General features: G+C 47.2%; 1 protein-coding gene and 1 non-coding gene across 2 annotated transcripts; both read right to left on the bottom strand.

Annotated features, from left to right (window-relative positions):
• Positions 1–17: 17 nt before the first annotated feature.
• TMEM97 (transmembrane protein 97) lies at positions 18–8,277 on the bottom strand. The gene is made up of 3 exons (XM_043903156.1): positions 8,036–8,277; positions 2,224–2,368; positions 18–1,337 (listed from the first exon to the last, which is right to left on the bottom strand). Exons 1-3 carry the CDS (start codon positions 8,159–8,161, stop codon positions 1,078–1,080), a joined length of 531 nt encoding a protein of 176 aa, XP_043759091.1. The 5' UTR covers positions 8,162–8,277; the 3' UTR covers positions 18–1,077.
• On the bottom strand, positions 6,415–6,488 carry TRNAG-CCC. Its single transcript has one exon. It is a non-coding gene; the product is annotated as a tRNA-Gly (tRNA).
• Positions 8,278–17,806: the final 9,529 nt, after the last annotated feature.

Raw genomic sequence — 17,806 nt, 5'->3', positions numbered from 1 at the left:
CACAAACCAAACCAGGCAGTGGTCAGCAGCTAGCTTTATTTTGACCAGACACACAAGTCAGATGATATTCCCCAAAGTCAGACCATTAGGGCTTATAAGCAAAATAGGCAAAAAGGGGGAACTAACCAGGACCAGCATCTACCATTTTTCATGTGCGTTCACAAGTCTTTGAGTCGGCCTCGAGTATGAACTTAAAGCAAGCAGGATACCAAATAAAGAGACCTTGTATGCACACACTGGACCTGTCATGGCCAGCCCCCCACCCCTACCCCAACTGGGTACAGGACAAAGAATTATGAAACTGTTTGGTAGGATGAAGTTATCCAGTAGGAAGCATTCCTCCAGCTCAGGCTTGGGACACCAGACCTCAGAGTAAAGGAACTCATGTGGTCTGTAAAAACTAATGGAAGACTAAGGTTTAGAAAGAGAATGAAAAAGGAGACTTTAAAAATTCTCTTCTCCTGGGATGACCTACTTTAGGACAGAAACAATATACCTTCCAGTCTGACCCATTTCCAACTGAAAGTCATGCCAAGGTTGAATCTTAAAGGAAAACTGAATTTATAACCTCTTACAGAATATTTCACCCCTACCTACGGGTAGGGGCAAGGAAACAATTTTTAATGAATATTAGGTATAATTTCAAACTGAATTTTGCTCATCAGTGATATTCTGTAGAGACTCATGAGTCATAGTTTTAGTCACATGTATCCTGTGAGTCAAATGACTCAGGTACATGCCAAGCAGGTCATGTTTCTCAGAAGTTTATCTAATTTCTGGTCTGGTTCTGCTTTTAGTAATCCTGCAGTGGCACCTGGGGACACGCTGAGGAGACCTTTGGCACCACTTCTATCACCCAGCCCACACCCCTCTGCCCGTCCTTGGGTGATGAGTCTGTTTGTGTCAAAGCCCTTGGAAGGTGAGGGTCTGGTGTGCCTCCTGCCAGGGTCTTGCTCATGTGTGTTGCTGCTGCTGTGGTTCAGATACTACTGAAAACATGGGTTCTGAGCACTGGTACTGGGTCCAACAGGAAACTGCCCGGTGGTCACCTCTCCACTGGACCCAGGGGCATTTCTCTCATTTTTTCTTTCTTTTCTCCTCAGACTTGTAGTAGGGGTCCCGCACCATGAAAAGCAGAAGAATAAGAGGGAGGAGAAAGTAGGGGATATAGACAGATATCAGGAATAGTCGTTCCTGGAAAGTCTTAGGTCCTTGTCCTCTGAAATGACTGGCTTTGGAGAAATCATCGAGTAGCAACGTGAAGAGGATGGGAATCAGAGTTGTCATGGTGTGAACCGAGTAGATGATGGCAGGGGTGCGGATCCACTTGCAGCCTCCTGAGGTCAGCGAGGAGAGAGAGAACAGAGTGAGATCTGCTCATGGCTCCAGGGGAGCCCACCATACCCTCCACCCCATCTCTGCCTGCTCCCTTCAGTTCATTCTACCTCCCTTTCCAAGTGGAAAGAAATGGAAAACTGGATGTGATATAATAGCGTCCAACGTGCAGTCCTTATGTGACAGCTGGAGCCCTAGCACTGACTGCTGAAGGACATGGGTGGAGTCAGAATTCAGAAAAACTCTAGGGCAGTCAAATGGCCATTATAAGGTAAACTCAGCTGGTCTCAAATACAGAGGGTGGGGAGCAGGGACGCTCTGCCAGCAGCATCTCTCTGCTAAGTAAGTATATGTGGATGAGAAGAATCAACAGATTCTGCTAAGAGTTGGATTTGAGGGCTCCAGTGGGAAAAAAGCTGTATAAGTTTATTTACAATGAACACTGGTATGGCCACCTTCTTTTTAAAAGCAGTAGTCATATGGGGACACTGGAAGAATAATCTTTAAGTGAGAAGTCAGGCCACTTAGGGATGACTTGCTGCTACTGCTTATAAGCCAGTATGATACTACCCAAAGCAGAAAAATAAAAGCCAAAACAAAAAATTCTAGGAAAACAATAAAAGGGAACAAGTTCAATCTGTAAAGTAGCCTCAGGTGACGTGTGTGAGATTTCCAGTTGACTGAGGCAGTCCTGCAGCTGCACTGATCCTAGACGCCATCCTGAGCCACACTGATGTCCCTTTACGAGATCGATCCTGACCATTCCCACCACCTCCTATATCATCTCACACATCCGCCAGGGACCACTCCCCTTCCTTGGTGGAACTTTCCCCAAAGATTTCTGAGACCTGGGCTCAGAGCAAAAATGCAATTTCTCCATTTACTCACCTTTGAAGAAGGCATATGCTGCGAAGGGAAAGAAAGGCAGCTGAAACACAAGCTCGCAGAACAGGAAGGACTTGAACCACACCGGGTGGTTCTGGAGCAGAGGGTCTTTGAACTCCTCAATATACCACTGCTGCAGGTTTCTCAGCTGGGAAAAGACGAGGAACACGGTGAGTACAGCCACCTGGCAGGACTGGCTTCCGTGGCTCCAACCCTCCGAACGTGCCTCTCATCACCCAGCCCCTGGGCAGCAGACAGCACTCACAGCTGGCTTCAGTGGTGCAGCCAAGATGGTCATTTAATTAAAACTCACAAGCTCTCCCAGGTGGCACTAGTGGTCAAGAACCCACCTGCCAATGCAGGAGATGTGAGACACGGGTTCAATCCCTGGGTCAGGAAGATCCCCTGAGTAGAAAATGGCAACATACTCCAGTTTTCTTGCCTCGAGAATGCCACAGAGGAGCCTGGTGCGCTACAGTCCATGGGGTCGCACAGAGTCGGACACGACTGATGCGACTTAGCAGCAGCACGCACACACACACACAAGCTCTACCTCAAGTGTTACCTTCGCCCAGCAGCTTTTCTCAGCTCTTCCAGCCCCTGTGTGCTGCCCAGAATTTATCTGTGATAACACATCCAGATGCGTTGCCTACTGTCAAGAGCAACAATGAGTGGGCTCTTTACTGAACACACAAACGGGATGTATTGGCCAACGGTATCCTTTATAAAGAAATGATATGAAAACCACCCTGAGGTTTGTCTTTTCACAACAGCAACTGCACACCAAGCTCCAAGGGCCAGATTTCCTCAAGTACAGAAATGAACTTGTCTTTTTTTTTGGCGGGGTAGGGGGGGTGAATGGAAGGAAGGTAAATCTAACCTCTGTGAAGATGCAATTTTAGACAATTTAAATAATCCCCAAATCTCAAATTCCTCTTCATTCTTAACTCCCCTATTTCAAAAGTTGTTTTTTTTTTTTTGTTTTTTAGGAGATCAGTAGGATATTTGTAGAGGAACAGACTGTATAGCTTTATGAGTGGTCTCAGTGCTAGCATGGGCCCCACCTTCGTATTAACACTGTCAAATCGAAAGATGCAGATCCATGTTGATGGGGGGTGGGGGAGGCAGGGGGAGGAAGCAGGGTTGCCCCCTTTGTGCTCCTAGCCCAAAGCCTAGGGCTCTCCCCAGATAGATTACTGAAGGTCTGTGGCATTCAACCTCCTGGAGATGGCGCCTTGATATTATAAGACAACTTCCAAGCTAGGAATCTGGCTTACAACGGAAAATCCAAAGATACTTTTCCCGTTAATTTTTAATCTAAAGACTCACTATTGTGAAATAAGAGGCCTCTTTGCTGCGAGTGACCTTTAAGCAGATATCCAGGAACATACACTGTTAGTATAATTAATGACAGAAGGGCCTCAGCTAGATAGCCAAGTGATCTTGAATTTGTATTTGACTTGAAACTTAAATTTATGGAAATATCCTTAGCTTCTTTCTAAGCACTTTTCAGGATGGTAACATAGAAAATATTCATGAAGGTTAAATCCCTGCATCTCTCTGGACTCTGTTTTCTCATCTGTAAAACAAGCAACTTGGACTAAATGTTTTTTAAGATCCTCTTTTGCTTTCTAGATTTACTTAAAAAAAAAAAAAATTGGACGGACCTATTTTAAAAGATTAACAAAATTTAAAAGGCATTCTGATTGGTTTGAACTTCACCTTCTATTTAATTAGTATTAATTCTCTCAGATCCACTTATTTCATAAAATCCAAGCAGATATATACAAGAAATTTGGTAATTTCTAAGAGGTTCAGAAGGATAATAGCAAAATTTAAAATACAGTTGACCCTCGAACAACATGGATTTGAACTGTGCAGGTCCATGTATACCCGGAGCTTTTTCAATGGTAAATACTACATGGTCAGTCAGTGGCTGGCTGAATCTGGGGATAGGGAGGAACCTGAGTACCAAGGGCTGACTATAAGTTATAAGTGGATTTTCAACTGTTTGGAGGGTCAACACCCTTAACCCCCAAGCAAAGTGAAGAACATGGTACCTGGGGGCAGAGTGCCTGCCTCTGAGCAAAGCATTAAATCCCACTAAGCTGGTTACCTAATTATAGTACCTACCTCATTGTTGGTAAGATAAAAGGAGTTAATACTTATAGTCCTAGAACAATGGCTAGCACACAGTTAATGCTAAGATTACTTGAATATAATTAATAAGGACCTGGAGTTCAGTTTAATCTTACTAAAATCTCAGCATGCAACTAGTCATTGATTATTCCCCAAAAAGGTACTAAAACTGTTTCCATTTATACCTGACTCATGCTTGACTCAACTTACCACTGTTAACCATTAAAATATTCACCTGGCCTATGCACATTGATTTCTAGACCAGAGTTGCTACTGAACGGTCTTGCACTCCTCTAAACTTAGAATGAGCACACAGGCTGATTTCAGGCCTAGATGCTCACCTGTTTTTCCTTATTTTAATAGAAGCAATGCTGCTGCTGCTGCTAAGTCACGTCAGTTGTGCCTGACTCTGTGCGACCCCATAGACGGCAGCCCACCAGGCTCCCCCGTCCCTGGGATTCTCCAGGCAAGAACACTGGAGTGGGTTGCCATTTCCTTCTCCAATGCGTGAAAGTGAAAAATGAACGTGAAGTCACTCAGTCATGTCTAACTCTTAGCGACCCCATGGACTGCAGCCTATCGGGCTCCTCCGTCCATGGGATTTTCCAGGCAAGAGTACTGGAGTGGGGTGCCATTGCCTTCTCCGAAGCAATGCTACCCAGATGCAAATGATATCACAAAATGCTTCCATCCTCTCCATGTCCTAATCCAAACTGAATTCTTACCGTTTCACAGTTCTTTTCCAAGAGTTTATCTGGCTCAAACCAAGAAAGATATTTGCAAATTTCAGCCTAACCATTATGTGATCTCTACAAGCTTTTTAGTTCTAGGAGAAAATTCCTTCCCTTTAGGGAGGAAAAACACAACAGATGTTAAAATTTGGCATTTTTTCAAGGAGAATCTGAAAATAACTCAAGGTTTTTATTATTATTACTTCCCCATATGGAAGCAACACACCCATCATTGCCCACCACAAAGCAACAAGAGTGATTAGAGACACAGGCCTTCAAAGCCGAGATACCCTGGTATTGCTAAGGCCTTTAAATAGCATCAGAGATAGACACACACACAAGAGTTTCCGGTCAGATCCGGCCTGCTTTGGCTCTTGACCTTCAACAATAAGTCAACTTAAAAAAATAAAGCTGAGAAAACTTTACCAAATCAAATATGTAAGTTTAAATGGGGTCTTTATGATTTTGAACACATTTTCACTGTATTTTGTGAGCAAGGACTTGTGGGAATGGCACATTCAGAAAAGGAAGGGATTTTCCTGGCACAGTCCAGTGGTTAAGACCTCGCCTTTCAATGCAGGGGATGTGGGTTTGAACCCTGGTCAGGGAGCCAACACCTCACATGCCTCAAGGCCAAAAAACCAAAACTATAGAACAGGAGCAGTACTGTAACAAATTCAATAAAGATGTCAAAAACAGTCCATCCAATTTAAAAAAAAAAAGAGAAACTAACAGCTGTTCGGTCTAGAAAGGCTGGCTACCTGGAGTAACGTAGCTGGCCAGGAGTAAAGGGACTCATAACACGCAAGACCGTAAACAGGCAGCCTGCCTGAGTTCTGTTGGCCAAGATCATGTACCACCTGGGCCTATGCAGTAGGCTGAATAATCTTAATCATACAAGCATGTATGAATGTAACCCTATTTAGCAAAGATGACTTTGCAGATGTGGTTAAAGTTAAGGACCATGAGATGAGAAGACTATCCTGGTTATCTGGTGAGCCCTAAATGTAATGACAAGTGTTCTTATAAACATCAGGCAGAGGGAGACTGAACTAAAGAAAACAAAGCAAAGTAAGACAGAAGCGTAGATTGATGTGATGTGGCCACGAGCCAAGAACACCTGCAACCACCAGAAACTGGAAGAGACCAGGAACAGATCTTCCACCAGGACTTTCAGAAGAAATCAGGCCTGCAAGACTCACTTCTTTTTTTTTTTTAAATATGTATTTTTATTTATTTCTTTGGCTATGCTGGGTCTTAGTTGTGGCATGCAAGATCTTTAGCTGTGGCATGTGAACTCTTAGTTGTGGCATGTGGGATCTAGTTCCCTGACCAGGGAACGAACCTGGGCCCCCTTGCATTGGGAGTGCAGAGTCTTAGCCACTGGACCACCAGGGAAGTCCCTGCAAGACTCATTTCAAACTTCTGACCTCCAAAACTGAAACAGAACAAATTCATGTTTTAAGCCACTTTATTTTTGTAATTTGCTGCAGAAGCAAGAGGAAACTAATATACCCTGTATATGTTTAAGCTTGTGATTTAACTCAGCTCTTTCTTAACAGTTGAAGAGCCCTGACTTGCCCAAGGTGCTCAAGAGGTTCTTGGAACAACCAAATCCCCAGACTTCAGTCCAGAGCTCTTGACACACACAACCTACACTTTTCCCAGGAAAAGGTAGGTCAGAGATCTTCCTAGTTATGCTTGGAGCTAGAAACAAACCAGACTATGGAGTGGTGGTATATTGTTGAACAGTGGCTCTTAACCTTTTTGGTAAGGTCAGACCCCTGAAAAAGTTGATGGAAGCTATGTAAAACACAGGGCACACACAATTCTGCATACCCCATGAGGGGTTCATGGACCTCAGGTTAAGAACCCCTGCTTTGCAGGGAAAAAGCATTTAAGGAGAAACAGAGGCAAAATCAAATCTTTAGGTAGACAAGTCAGGTTTGCCTATAGTTCTGCTGACAAATTGGAGAAGGGGAGAACTGAGGACTGGAATTCCATGATAGTTGGTTATAGGGTCCAGACGTGAAAATAAATCTGAAAAAATCAAAAGCATTTAAAGCAAAGTTTAGTGTAAAGAGTGTTCTCCAACAACCAGGAAATGGGGCCTTTGCCTGTATTTCTACTCAGATGATCATTCCTATTCAAACACAGTTTTTAAAAAGGCCCTGTTTGCAAGGTATCCTTAATTTACTTTAGAGATTTTGAAGTTGCAGGATCCTAATCTTGAAATCAAGACATTCTCTGCCAATGTCTTTATAGACGCATCTAATTCTACGTGCATGTTATTTCTTTGGGATTAGTCGGTATTTTTAAAGTCCTCCCAGGAAACACAACTTTAAAACCAAATCGATATGTAACTTAGACACTGGTTCATCCACTCTGTGTGTGTGTGTGCGCGCGCGCGCCCAGTGGCGTCGGACTCTTTGCGACCCTATCAACTGTAGCCCACCAAGTTCCCCTGTCCATGGGATTTTCCAGACGAGAATACTGGAGTGGATTGCCATTTCCTCCTCCAGGGGACCTTCCCAACCCAGGGATCAAACCCGTGTCTCCTGCATCTCTTCCATTGGCAGGGGGATTCTTTACCCACTGAGCCAACCGGGGAAGCCCATTTATCCAGACCCTTTCCCTCAAATACGGACAACTGACCAGAGCTGGGGTATGGAAGTCTTTAAAAAAAAAAAAAAAACAAACACCAAGAGAACTGTCTTCAAAGGGGGCAAGGTGTTCGCCCCAGGAGCCTGAGAGAAGCCGTCGGGAGAAACAAAGAAAAGCCCAAGATGTCGAGATAAAGACCGTCGGTGGGGCCCAAGGAAAGTGGGAGGGAACCCTGAGTGGGCGAGGCCCGAGGAGGGGACGCGATGGGGACGCCGGGGCAACCGCTACGACGATGGGCCCCAACCTCAGCGACCCGAGACCGGGACGGAAGGCACCCTCACCTCGACGGGGTAGAGATCGCGCGGCAGCACCCCCTGCAGGTCCACGAGCAGGGTGATGGGGATGTGGGACAGGAAGTAGAAGCCCAGCAGCCACTCCAGGCCGCGCCGGGCGCCCAGAGTCCCCATCGTCCGTCGGTTGGGCTGAGCTGGAGCCGAGACGGTGCTCACCGGAACACGACGTCGGCAAAGCGCCGCGCCTGAGCTGTCCCGGGACCCCTGCGCCACGCCCCTTCCCGCCCCGCCGCGAGGGCGACGCCGGCTGCTCCCATTGGCTGAGAAGCCGCGCGCGGGCCGGGAGCGTCCTCAGAGGCGGCCCGGGGACAGTTCCCATTGGTTGCGAGGAGTGCCGCGTGAGGCGGGGGCGGGGCTTCTCGGCGTCCGCCCGGGGCTTCTCAGGGCGCCCGGGGCTCCTCATCACAGGGCGCCCGCGGCTTCTTAGGGCGCCCGGCGCGCACAGCCGGAGAGGCTCTGGCCGCAGCGCTACCCGCCGGCCTTCTCGCCGCGACTGCGTGAGAGCTGGGCTTCGTAGCATTTGCCCTCCGTGGCCCCTTCACTCATTATTACTCTTCCGTTCCTTCACTCCATCCGTTTAGTGCTTGCCGGGTGGCTCCTTTGTGCCTGGCCGTGGGGACTTAACGGGAATGGAGCGCCCAGTGCAGTAGGGGTCTCACCCACCAGGGCCGGCCGGACATTGCGTGGTGGTGGTCCATGCCGTGGCGGCAGTCCCGGGCGTGGGAACAGCGGGCAAGATCCCTGGCCCGCCGGAGTTAGGGTACCAGAAGCTTTCCGAAGGAGGTGTAGGAGGCAGCCAGCCTCAGTTGAGAAAGAAGCACGGTGATACAGGAGGAGGTAGAATTGCCAGGTCTCGGTGATTCGCTGTGGAGAATGAGGGAGGCTCAAGGGTTCGTTTTCAGGCCGCGCGAATATTGATCTTTAAAAACATACTGGACCTGGGTCTGCCCTGGAACAGGACGGGTGGGGCACCCATTCTCTGAGAAGAGGGACATAGAGATGTGAGTCGAAGAGAAAGATAATTTGTTTCTGGCCATGTTGTTACTGAGCATTCTCTGCAGCATCTGAGTGGAAAAGTCCAGGAGGCAGTTAGATGAACACGTCTGAAGATGTGGATTTGTAAGGCATCTGTGTTTGTTGGACGTGGAAATTTTGAGAGCCCAAGGCCTGTGAGAGATCTTGGACGACCTCAGGGGTCAGGGGAGGAGGGGACTGAGATATACAGGTAGACAGCAGGAGTGTGATGTCTCAGAAACACAGGGAAGAAGGGGGTTCTGCTGTGTCAGAACAATAAGTGGTACCTACCTGTGACCTGTGAAAGCAGCTGTGGTTGTTGAAGGCAGGAGCCAGGCCGGCAAGGAGCAAGGAGGTGGGGAAATGGAGGTAGGGAGTGAGACATATTAGGAAGCAGAGGAGAGAGCTAGGGCAGGAACTGGAGGGATTTGTGCTGAAGAGAAGGCTGATTTATCTTCTTTTCAGAGGAGAGAGACCAGAGCACTTTCACGTGTCTAGATGCTGCTTGAAGTTTCTGGGTTGAGGGAGAGGTTGTCCAGACAGGAGAAGGAAAGCAGGGAATGTGGCTCAAGGCCGCCGAGGAGCTGGAGAGAATGGATCAGGGTTAGGTTAGCGGTGCACTGTGCTCCCCAGGGTGGAGCACTAGGACAGAGAAGCGGTGGTCAGCGTAGAGGACCCAGCTGAGATCTGTGGCCATTGATCTGGGGCCTCTCCCAGGCTGTGTGCTTGCTCCATTGTGAGGTCTACGCAGATAAAGCCTGTTGGGGTGAAAGGTAAGAAAGACAGCGTTGATGTTGAGGAGTTGAAGAAGAGAGTGATTGAAGAGATGGAGCACGCAGTTCGAACAGGATAGAGAGTGGGTGATGTAAGGCCAGAAAGGGCTGCTAGACTGGGAGAAACTAGAAAAGTGCACGGATTTGAGGCCTTACAGAGGCACAACTGCTGATGCAGGGGGAGAAACTAGACGAATGGGCCGGAATGGTGAGCGAGTAGAACAAGTGGATACAATGTCTGGGTTCTGGGTATCAGGAGGAGGTTCTGCCCCTGGGAATCTGGCTGAAATGGAGTGGAAGGGAAGATATTTGGAGATCACGGGACAGAAAGCCCAGAGCGTGGGATGGATCAACCACAGAGGCCACTGTGAGCCCATGGCCATAGGCTCGGCGTGTAAGGGGAGTGGCCAGGAGGGAGGTGAGCACGGGCTGAGGTCTGGCTTGATCCTCGGGGAGAGCGGAGGGGACATGGTGTGGATGTGGCCTGGGGAGTAGGGAAACTGGTGACCCCACCTCCTGACCTTGAACTCTGTGGCGTGTGAGAAAGTGAACAGCCTGTGCCGGGGCGGGCTGTGGGAGAGCCCAAACCTCAGGGGCGGGGGAACCAGGTGTCAGTTACTGCAGGAGGTGAGGGCTGAGGGCTTTGTGAGCCCCGTAGTAGAGGGGTTTGGGCTCTGGTGAGGAGTGGGGAGGAGAGAGCTGGGTGGAGGGGAGGGCCCAGCAGGAGAGGAGTGGAGATTTCCTCCCTGGTGGTGAACAAGGGCTAAATATTATCAGAACGCAAGGTTCTGGCGTTCCCGGGGCCTCTAGGGGGCAGGCAGGAGCCCTCTTGCACACCTGTACTCAGGAGGGGCCTGGCAACACCCCCCACCCCACCCCCCACCGGCGGGAATGGCTAACCCCTTTGAAGCTGTACTCCATGCATACTAATTGCTCTCGGGGGACAGGGGGAGGGGGGCCCTAAGCTGGGGTTTGCCCAGGGAGCGTGGTAAGTGTGCAGCTGTTAAAGTCACTGTTCCTCTGAAAGCATCTCACTCAGCCAAGTGTCATATCTGTAGATAAAGATTTTCAAGGCCAGGCACTTTTGAAAGGCCCTGCTTCCAGCAAAATCTCTGTCCAGCTGCTGTCTTCAGCTTGAAATTCCTTTAGTAGGGGAGCCAAAGCTTGAGACAGAGAAGTCATAGAAGGTAAATGGCCCTGGGGAGGACACAGCTAATCAACAGATTCTTACCCAAAGCAAATGTTGAGTAAAAGAATGACTTAAAAAAAGAGAAGAAAGTTCTGAGCAGCTTCCCTGTTGTGAGTGAGAAGAGGTGATGTTTAGCACCTTTTAGAAATTATTTGTATTGTGATAAGACAAACACTGCTCACTGGACAATGGACCCCCACAGTGGTGGGAAGAGAATTCTAGCCTTATAACTCCAGCCGGAAGGCACTTAGAGAAGGTCTGAGCTAGACCCACCACCTTCCTCCTGAGCAGCAGTCATGCAAGGCCCTTTCCTCTTGTCGACTTAAATTCGCAGTGTGAGAACTGTGAGTTAAGTTTTATTGGAAAATGCAAAATGAGGACTGCAGCCTGGGAGACAGCATCTCAGATAGCTCCTGAGAAACTGCTCCAAAGAGGCCGCGGGGGACAGGTCAGTCTGAATGTGATTTTGGTGAAGGAGGAATACATGCAATGAAACACATATTTTTCCAGAAACTTACTTCTAGTCTTGTGAAACTTTTGCTAGTCACGAGGAACAGTCGTCACCACGAACTGTTTTAGTGCTTTTCTAGATATGAGGAGGAGATACAAGAATTGGGCTCATAAAGTTGACTTCTGAAAATATCTTATCTGAAGACCTGTCCTGCCAGTTTTTCTTCCCCAGCACAGAGTGCCTCCTTTCTGTTCTCCACCCTGGACTCCTTTTCATGGGTGTTGAAAATCAGCTGTAGCAGCACGTGATTTAATCCTCAGAAGTAGATGGCAAGTGCCCATGGCAAGTGCCAATTTGTAGTTGACACTCTCCTCTTTGCTTTTGTTTCACTCTTCTCTCTCTTTAAATGCTCTCACCCTCCTCACCCCGACCCAGCATCCATCCCTAGTTGTTTTAAGGCCCAATGGCCCCCTGCCCTGACTGCCTCTGAGTGGGGGTCGCTGCTGTCTCTGAGCCTCTGTGGCACTGCCTCTGACACGTTCGTTCTTTTCACTGATGGTTTTCACCGATCTGAGTACCTGTCTGCACCTTTCCTGCCAGAGTCTGGGTTCCTGGACCACAAAGACTGCCACTGGCATCTTTATTTTACTAAAACAAAGCCGGGGTCATTGTTGAGTGAACTACATGTGACAGTGAGGCTCCTCTGCCCACGGAGACAGAGACGTCACCCAGTGTAATTGTGAAGGGATGGATCACTGGGAGTAAGAACAGCCGACCGATGGCAGGATGTAGACACAGCAAATGTCAAGAGGTTCTGCTGCTAATGGAAAGTGATTAGACCTGGCTCTAGAGTCAGCAGGGGGCTCCACACCTCAAAGCTAAAACATAATGTCTTCATATTTAGCAAGAGCTAAGATTCTGTCAGTGCTGGAAGCAGAGCAAGGAGGCTGGGGTATGGGCTTGGGGGGTGAGATTCAGAAGGATCTCTCTGCAGATCTGTGGGTTTTACCTGGGCAGAGGGCAGCTGGCCCCTGACTTGAGTGATTACCTCCTTTTTGTGTCAAAGAAACTGGGGTGGGGGTTAATTCTGAAAGACTTGTTTAGAATTTGGGTCTTTTGTTGTTTGTAACTCTTTTTGCATTCATGCTGATTCTTAAAAATACTGCATTAAAATATTACCTCTTCCAATGACTGACTTTGGGTGCCTGAGGTGTCTCACTCACCTCACCTGGTCCCAGCCCTGGCTCTCAGGTAGGACTGGGGTTAAGTTCGATTTGGGGGAGAGAGTGTCAGGTTACTGGGGCTGGCAAGCTAAGCACAGTAAGTCTTTTAATTTGATATCAAGGCAGCAGGGAGACAGGTAGGTGGGATTACAGTAGTGTTTCAAGAAGATTCCTCTGGTCCCCCTGTGTGCAAGGTGGACTGATGTGGTGGGGGTCGGGAGCGGGGCCGTCTGGAAGCAAGATACTAGAGTTTGTCACTAGATCATGTATTTCTAGACCTTTCAGTTCAGTTCAGTCTCTCAGTCGTGTCCGACTCTTTGTGACTCCATGAATCGCAGCATACCAGGCTTCCCTGTCCATCACCAACTCCCAGAGTTTACCCAAACTCATGCCCATCGAGTCGGTGATGCCATCCAGCCATCTCATCCTCTGTTGTCCCCTTCTCCTCCTGCCCCCAATCCCTCCCAGCATCAGGGTCTTTTCCAATGAGTCAGCTCTTTGCATTTGGTGGCCAAAGTATTGGAGTTTCAGCTTCAGCATCAGTCCTTCAATGAACACCCAGGATTGATCTCCTTTAGGATGGACTGGTTGGATCTCCTTGCAGTCCAAGGGACTCTCAAGAGTCTTCTCTAACACCACAGTTCAAAAGCATCAATTCTTCAGTGCTCAGCTTTCTTTATAGTCCAACTCACATCTATACATGACCACTGGAAAAACCATAGCCTTGACTAGATGGACCTTTGTTGGCAAAGTAATGTTTCTGCTTTTTAATATGCTATCTAGGTTGGTCATAACATTCTTTCCAAGGAGTTAGCATCTTTTAATTTCATGGCTGCAATCACCATCTGCAGTGATTTTGGAGCCCAGAAAAATAAAGTCTGACTCTGTTTCCACTGTTTCCCCATCTATTTCCCATGAAGTGATGGGACCAGATTCCATGATCTTAGTTTTCTGAATGTTGAGCTTTAAGTGAACTTTTTCATTCTCCTCTTTCACTTTCATCAAGAGGCTTTTTAGTTCCTCTTCACTTTCTGCTATCAGGGTGGTGTCATCTGCATATCTGAGGTTATTGATATTTCTCCCAGCAATCTTGATTCCAGCTTGTGCTTCTTCCAGCCCAGCATTTCTCATGATGTATTCTGCATACAAGTTAAATAAGCAGGGTGACAATATACAGCCTTGACATACTCCTTTTATTATTTGGAACCAGTCTGTTGTTCCATGTCTGATTCTAACTGTTGCTTCCTGACCTGTATATAGGTTTCTCAAGAGGCAGGTCAGGTGGTCTGGTATTCCCATCTCTTTCAGAATTTTCCACAATTTATCGTGATCCACACAGTCAAAGGCTTTGGCATAGTCAATAAAGCAGAAATAGATGTTTTTCTGGAACTCTCTTGCTTTTTCGATGATCCAGCGGATGTTGGCAATTCGATCTATGGTTCCTCTGCCTTTTCTAAAACCAGCTTGAACATCTGGAAGTTCACAGTCCTTTCGAAGTTTACAAAGGAAAGGGCTGGAAGTATGTCAGGCTTTTGTCGAGATGTGCCTCAAGTACATTTGGTGGTGGAAGTAGTGGGGCCCATTTAATGAAAGTTAATATTTCTCACTTATGGAGTGCCTCCTGTATACATTAGAGCAATGGTTGCCAAACGTTTGCTATAAACAGAGCAGACAGTATTTTAGTGTCTGTGGGCTCATCCCTGTCTCAGCTACTCAACTCCGCCATTTGTTGTATGGGAACAGCTGTAGGCAACGTGTACATGAGTGAGCCTGGCTGTGTTCCGGTAAAACTTTATTTCCGAAACCAGGCATTGGGCCTGATTTGACTTCTGGCTGTTGTAGCTTACTAACTCCTGCTCTAAGGCATGGCCGCCTTTGTAGTTAAGGCCAGGTAGCTGTGGGTTCTAGTGAGTGAGGAAAGGAAGCATCAGGGAGTGAGTGCATGGGTCACTAGTGTACACACACCCTAAAGCCTGGAAGTGTACACAGCTCTCCGTCACATTCCATCGGAGAGGATTTAGACAGGTGCCCACATCTTCCCACCAGGGGCCTGGGGATATAGTCTGGCCTTGTGCCAGGGAAGGAGGAAGAGGAGAGTTCAGGGTCCATGAGCAGTCTTTACCACAGCTCTGTTAGGGGCATTTTCAGAATCTTTTTGGAAGGTATGTTCACATTCTCAGAAGTTCTGATGAATCCTTCACTATATGTCTGAATCTATAGTGTAGAAGTGGAGAAGGAAATGGCAACCCACTGTAGTATTCTTGCCTGGGAAATCCCATGGACAGAGGAGACTGGCAGGCTGCAGTCCCCGGGGCCACAAAGAGTTGGACATGACTCAAAAGATTAAGCAAGCATAGTGTAGAAAGAAGGATAGAATTAGGAAATCACTTATTATCCAACCACTAATGTAATAAATAATTGGGGCAGAGATCATCAATAGATGGCACTGGATGAAATTTACTGAGGAACAAGATGTGGTCTCAGCATCTCTCTCCATAGATCACTTAATTACAAAGAGAAAAGGTACCTTCACCACAGAGCAGTCTGGCGACTACAACCTTGATCAAGTGATCAAGTTTAGTATCATCAAAAGTGGGAAAAACTTTTGTGTCTCTAGGTTTGATGGAATAGGGAGTATACCACAACATCTCTGTAATAAATCTTTCCAGAAATGTTTAACCTAAATCTCATCATGAGGAAACAGTCATAAAAATCCAAATCTTTGTAGGGGACATTCTACATGATAATTGGTCTTGCACCTTCATAAATGCCAGATGCCATGAAAGAAAAGGCAGAAGGAAGCTCCTATATTAAAGGATGCTAAAAAGACATGAGAAGCAAGTGCCAAGACATCCTGGATAGATTCTGAATTGGAAAAATAAAAGCTAAAAGTGAAAATTTAAAATTTGGGGACAGCTGGAGAAATTTGAGTATGTCTTGTACATTAGGTAATATACTAATTGTTAGATTTCTTAAGTATGATAATTGTAATTATGTTATTAGGAGATATTAGGAGTGAAGTTTTATGTTTTAGCAAAAAGTATATATAAATGTGCATGTATATATATTTGAATATAGACTAATAAAGCAAATGTGGCAAGGGTTTAAAACTGATGAGCCTAGATGAAGCATGTATGGATTTTTACTATACCCTTTCTACTTTTTTATTTACATATATTTCCTTCCTTCCTTTATATATTTGGTTGCACCAGGTCTTAGCTGTAGTGCATGGGATCTAGTTCTCTGACCAGGATGGAACCCAGGCCACTTGCACTGGGAGCTTGGAGTCTTAGCCACTGGACCACCTCTGCTTCCTCTGCTTTTCAGTAGATTTGACATTTTTTCAGAAGTTTTTGGCAGGACACAGCCAAGACTAACTGCCCCCAAATAAAAGTTTTCCTTATTAAGTGGCATCATCAATTAAAAAAAAAACAGAACTGAAAACTTCTTTATTGCCTTAGGAATAATGAAAATTATTTTCCCTCAAGAAAAACATGAAAACTATATAAAAATTTGATAACAGTGTTTTTCCAGAGGACATTAAACTTTATTATAAGATCCAAAGTGGAATATGTTTAAAAAACTATTATGACTAATTAATGAGTTCATCAGATTTTAGAATAATTAATAATATATAAAAATCAGTTGTAATTTATATATTAGCAGTGAAAAATCTGAAAACAATTCCATCAAAATTACTGGAAATAAATTTAACAAAGGAAAGGCAGGATTTGTAGGGCTTCCCTGGTAGGCTGCAGTCCATGGGGTCGCAAGTCCCACACGACTGAGTCACTTTCACTTTTTCGGAGCCCCTGATGGGCAAGAATTGGCCAACCTGGGCAGTCTGACTCAGCCGGTCAGTCCTTCCTGGGTGTATTGGATCGAGGTCTGGAAACCCCCTCCAACCCCTCCGTCTGGTGGCTCAGGCAGTAAAGAGCCTGCCCTAAATGAGGGAGACCCGGGGTCAGTCCCTGGGTCGGGAAGATCCCCTGGAGAGGGAAATGGCAATCCACTCGAGTATTCTTGCCTAGGAAATCGCTTGGCCGAAGGAACTTGGCGGGCTGCAGTCCATGGGGTCACACGGGGTGGGACACGCTGAGCGGCCTGATGCGCAGTAGCTGCAAGAGCACCTGTAGGTGCCCCTCAGGCCACGCCCCCTGTCCTGCCGCCGGCGGCGGGTGGGCGGGGCCGGCCGGGGCTGGCGGCTGGGAGGAGGGGCCAGGGCCGAGGGTGTGGCCCGGTCTGAGCGGGCCTCCGCTGGGCTTTGCAGGAGTTGCTGGACTGTCACCTGCTGCTGTCAGTTCTGTCCAGGCAGAAGTGAGGGAGCAAGAAAAAAGGCAGTGGGACCCACGAAAGGAGGGATAGTGCAGACAGGTGACTGGAAAGACCCAGACCAGGGCCGTCCCCTGCGTCCCGCAGCTCTGCGTGCATGCTGCCACTGGTGTGTTTCCAAGCCCTTTCCTCCACCCTGATCCGGGATGACCTCATCTCGGATCGGTCACTCATTCTGCAAAGACGCTTTTTTCAGGTAATGTCCCTTCACACACTCTAGGGGACACATCTTTTGGGGCCACCATTCAACCCATTATGTTTGTATAAAATGGTCCTCTCATTTTAGGAGAAGACTGAGGTCCTATGTAGACAGGCAATTTAGGTAACTAGATTTTTTTTTTGAAAAATAAGCTATATGGAAAACAGTGTGGAGGTTCCTTAAGAGACTACAAGTGAATTGTAGCCCACCAGTCTCGTCTGTCCGTAGGATTCTCCAGGCAAGAATACTGGAGTGGGTAACTCTTCCCTTCTCCAGGGGATCTTCCCAACCCCGGTCTTCTGCATTGCAGGCGGCTTCTTTAAAACTGAGCCACAGCTCATAGTTGCAGAAAAATGGGGCTTGCTACGCCAGCCAGGTCCAGAGAACAGGTGTAGGTCCTCAGGGTCAGGATGGATATGGGACTGCAGCTCTGGTTTGTTTTCTAATCATTTTAACTGGCCCATGAGTGGGAGACAATTTCAAGAAGACTCCATCCTCTTGAGAGGGATCTGAGTGTCAGGGAGAGGAGAGATAGCAGGTGGAGGCAGGGGCCTGGTACTCTGGGTGCTGTGGAAGCC

The sequence above is a fragment of the Cervus elaphus genome, chromosome 5, assembly GCF_910594005.1.
Source record: "Cervus elaphus chromosome 5, mCerEla1.1, whole genome shotgun sequence".
Taxonomy (NCBI): domain Eukaryota; kingdom Metazoa; phylum Chordata; class Mammalia; order Artiodactyla; family Cervidae; genus Cervus; species Cervus elaphus.
The sequence above is the reverse complement of the archived record's forward strand: the minus strand, read 5'-3'. Positions and strand labels throughout refer to the sequence as shown.

Excerpts from the sequence above, each read along its gene's own strand:
- TMEM97 (XM_043903156.1), bottom strand. The coding sequence starts at position 8,161 with ATGGGGACTCTGGGCGCCCGGCGCGGCCTGGAGTGGCTGCTGGGCTTC. Across the intron at positions 2,369-8,035 it reads GCGATCTCTACCCCGTCGAG|CTGAGAAACCTGCAGCAGTG; the intron begins GTGAGGGTGCCT and ends GTCTTTTCCCAG. Across the intron at positions 1,338-2,223 it reads AGCATATGCCTTCTTCAAAG|GAGGCTGCAAGTGGATCCGC; the intron begins GTGAGTAAATGG and ends CGCTGACCTCAG.